Here is a 4,452-nt window from a genome sequence, read left to right as displayed (position 1 = left end):
TGTTGCGTTCAACCCCCATAATTAGGTTATATCTTACAACTCAGCACGACAAGTCCATCAATAGTAAGAATAGAGCGATAGTGTGAGTATTTCTATTTAAGATTTAGTTAATTAATGCAGGTAATCCTGTTAGCTGTTCGTCCCACACAAGTGCGAGTGAGTGAGAATGTGAATTTAGTTTTACGCAGCACTCAGCAATATTCCAGCTATATGTAAATAATCCAGGCTGGACCAGACAATCCAGTGATCAACAGCATAAGCAGTTGGGATACGTTGACACGTGCCAATAAAGTCAGCGTGCCTGACCACCCCATCCCGTTAGTCGCGTCTTACGATAAGCATGTCCCATACAAGTATGTATATAGATACACAATCATATATATTTCATACAATGCGTATCCTTTACGTTTCAGAGCTACCTCTTGGAATTATATGGAATTATACATATAACGAATGGAAGAAGATAATAACATTGAACCCCTCCTTTTAATCTCACCAGATTTAATATCATATTGATATATTTTACATTAGTCCTATCTCATAGGTTTTGTCATAACAAATAACTTCTGCCATTCTTATCCAGAGAATCTTCTTTGGGATATGGATCACAAAGCAGTCATCGTGTGTCTCATCTTTGGTGTAGTCCAAGTATCTGCCGTGGGTGAGTCATATAACCGTGTTGCCTTTTATTGAATTTTTTTATTTATTTTATTAATGATACGTAACAATCGTATATTGTCATTCAAACAAAAACAGGAATTTCACTAAATATGTTATGATGCAACCCATTATTTAACAATATTACAATACTTAAGCGCTGATAATATGAGTAAGATTCAGTCGAAATTAAAACGATTTTCATGCCTAGATTTCACATAACAAACTGTAATGCCTGTCAAGCATATTTACTTTCTGAAGACATCTTTTAGAAACAATTCGTTTTGGTCTACAGAAACATATTATGAAATATTGGAAGGGAACCACGGTGACTTACACACCCCAGGGTACCCGGATGAGTACAAGAATAATTTTCACAAGACCTGGCAGCTGAATCTACCATGGACGGAAAAAAAATATACCCTGACCCTGACCATTGAGGCGATGGACATTGAAGGAACTCCTCCAGATTGCTATGATTATATCAAAGTGGACCATAAGGAATATTGTGGACAGTCATCAAAGGAAATCAAGGGTAATCTCTCATATGCGACTGTTTTTTTATAGTCATGGAGACATACTTTATTGAGATACTGATTGACTTTTAAGGTAAAAATATATGAATTATACTCATCTATATACACGTTTATCTGGAAGGATGGCATGGCATGCACGTCGTAATGTGATGTTCCTAATATTTGGACAGGATATGACAATAATAACGTTATTTATGGTATCATGCACTTGTCAGACTTGAAGTTTAGGAAACACAATTAAAGTCTGATACTTATTGAATTTTCAGTGTATGGCATCGAAAGCGGTCTGAACATTGAATTCATCTCAGACGGGAGTGTGGTTGGACAGGGTTTCAAGGGTCAATATAAATTTGAAGAAGACTAGGTTAGTTTGATACATAAATATTTCCCTTTACACATATGCCTGTTTCTTTCTCTGTCCACACATGCTTCTTTCCTATATTAATGCATAAATTGCCATCCGACCATATATTCTTGAATACCACTATACTTGCATTCTTTACCTCCTGTACATTTTCATGCTTCCTTTTTTGTTCGCCATGTTTTTCGTTTACTTTTACTGAGTTGGTTTCTTCTTTCTGCTCATTACTTCCTCTACACATTCACTATTGTTTTCTTGTACGTTTTACCCTATGTCCATACACACGTCTTTCCTTCATCCATAAATTGCCATAGCCATGTTTTCTTCTTTCCTCTATCCTTGTCGTTCCCGTCTCCTGTCTATATTTCCATACAATCTTTTCCCTCATTCCAACAAAAAAGATTCTTCTGTCAGTACATTCGAACTGTTTGCATATCTGCGTTTTACATTCTTCTATCCCCTATCAATTCTGCTCTTCTGCTTATCCATACAGTGTTTTTTAATTAACTGGTAATCTGTCCATTACTATAAATTTGTGATGTTAGTTAGACGTTCACTCCTTTCTCCCAGTTCTACCCTTGTATCTTTATCTCATTTCTGACTCCATCGTCATCTGCCTCTACCTTAATCTACCTCTGTCATCTCTCAACTCCGATCTGTCTATATCTCCACTGTCCCTCTCTGTATGTCTCTCCTAGTCCTATACTTGTATCTTTATCCCGTATCTGTCTCAGTCTGTCTCTATATATCGATCCATTTCCTTGCCTGCACTGCAACTATCCGTCCAACACCCTTCCAATGTTTGTGTTTGTTGTACATACATTCCTTATCGTAAATCTTCATTACTGGAGGAAAAAAGAGAAGTATATATATTTGTTATAGGGAATGTGTGAAACCAGGGATTTCACGTAATCCCTAAAAGAGTTCCACCAGGGATTTCATGTATTCCCTAAAATTTCAAGGGATTTCATGAAATTACTGATTTTCATGTTCCATTACACAATTCCCTGTTAGGATATCAGTGAATGTGTGAAATTAATGTTTGTAGCTTAAATGGACACTGATCCAGAGCCATTCCCCGGGACTGGTTGTTGATTTTGTTATTGTTTTTCCCCTGCAACTAGCCAGATGATATCCCAGAATTATTGATTGGGTTGATTCTCTGTTGCGCAACCCGCAAGCGCAATTGTTAGTATAAGAATGATATGTATATTCTTACATTGACCAACAAAGATGAAATCCTCAAAAGGAGGTATCCACAAAGGTTTGTTCACTCTCTACGAATGATGTCACAATGGTGAAAGAAGTATCTCTCCGGACTGCTGTGATATCCGAGTCGAATTGTGGTGGACAGGGTTTCTCTCAATGTAACTGTGATCCTAACCAGTGTAAATCGAGACGTTGTAAATGTTTTAAAATGGGACTGAAGTGTAATAACCGGTGTCATAATAGTCTTTCTTGTCCAAATATATTAATTTTATCAGCATATACTCTGTACTCGCGTCATAAATTTAGTGTTCTCTATTTCAATAAAGACCGCCAGGGGTTTCATGAAATTTAAGGGAATACATGAAATCCCTGGGGGTCACAGAGATTTCACGAATTCACTGACTCTTTCATGGATTACGTGAAATCCCTGGTTTCACACATTCCCTGTAACATTTATATATTTTCTATCCATACATTCTTTTCCCTCTTTTAAACCATTCCAACATAAAATATTTGAACTGTTTGCATACCTAGGTTTTCTCCAATAAATACAATCTTCTATCCCCCTATCAATTCTGCTCTTCAGATTATCCATACATTGTATGTTTTAATTATTAATAAATACTGTTAATCTGTCCATTACTGTAATTTTGTGAGTGGGTATGGTTTTACGCCGCTTTTGCAATATCCCAGCAACATCATGCTGGGGACACCAGAAACGGGCTTCACACATTGTATCCGTGACGAGCGAATGCTTTAACCACTAGGCTACCCCACCACCCCTATAATTTTGTAGTGTCAGTTGGACATTCCTTTCTGCCTTTTCACATCGGTTTATTTCAGTAGTCCTATATCTGTGCCCGTTTCACCAATGTTTCACTAATTATAATTTTGCAGACGAGGCTTCACGGCAAGGAGGTCTGTCATGCAACTGAAAAGCGATGGGTTAGCCGCATTTTTGGTAACAACACCTTTGATGACTATTAAAACGATTTGAATATACTCTTATTATTGTCTTTCAATCCTGTCTGCAAGCATAGTGAAATAGTTAACCAGCAGTAGTATCTGCAATGTCAATAGGCGACGAAACCCTTTCCACATAGATCAGAAATCTCGGCTCAAAGTAGAGTCGGTCGTATAATGACGACCGTATTATTTATGACTCAAAATAGTGAGTGAGAAAGCTTAGTTTTACGCCGCACTCAGCATTATTCCAGCTATATGGCGGCGGTCTGTAACAGCATGAGCATCGATCTGCGCAATTGGGAACCGATGATACAAAGTGTTGGCGAGCGTATCTTACCCAACTGGTAGCTTCCGCATAAACATATGCAGAGGTTAGTCAGTTTTTCACCTGACAATATGAGATCTTGAATCTTGTAACTTTGATCGAACAACTTCTGAGCAAGAGTTTTATGACGCTCTTGTAAGAGAATGTTTGATTGTACCTTAAAACTTGTCAAATGTGAACACCAAATAGTGAAGCGGTTTCCATTAACAATGTGCATTTCATGATAAAAGCACAAAAGTTGGTTATCATTTTCAAGAACATATCTGAAGTAATTTCAGATATGGAGGCACATGAGTTTTTGTTTGTTCGGTGTGCGCATGTGCAGTATACAAAAAATGCCGTACTATTTTCAATGTTTCCTCTTACATAATCAGCATAGCCAATCATTAGAAACCAAT

At 37.4% G+C, this 4,452-nt stretch overlaps 1 protein-coding gene across 1 annotated transcript; it reads left to right on the top strand.

Annotated features, from left to right (window-relative positions):
- Window positions 1–526: 526 nt before the first annotated feature.
- On the top strand, window positions 527–3,739 carry LOC124265267 (bone morphogenetic protein 1 homolog). Its single transcript, XM_046700055.1, has 4 exons — window positions 527–661; window positions 953–1,192; window positions 1,460–1,557; window positions 3,661–3,739. The coding sequence occupies exons 1-3, from the start codon at window positions 601–603 to the stop codon at window positions 1,555–1,557; spliced, it is 399 nt and encodes a 132-aa protein (XP_046556011.1). The 5' UTR covers window positions 527–600; the 3' UTR covers window positions 3,661–3,739.
- Window positions 3,740–4,452: the final 713 nt, after the last annotated feature.

The sequence above is a fragment of the Haliotis rubra genome, unplaced genomic scaffold (assembly GCF_003918875.1).
Source record: "Haliotis rubra isolate DU_JTF1 unplaced genomic scaffold, ASM391887v1 Scf97, whole genome shotgun sequence".
NCBI classification, from domain to species: Eukaryota; Metazoa; Mollusca; class Gastropoda; order Lepetellida; family Haliotidae; genus Haliotis; species Haliotis rubra.
The sequence above is the reverse complement of the archived record's forward strand: the minus strand, read 5'-3'. Positions and strand labels throughout refer to the sequence as shown.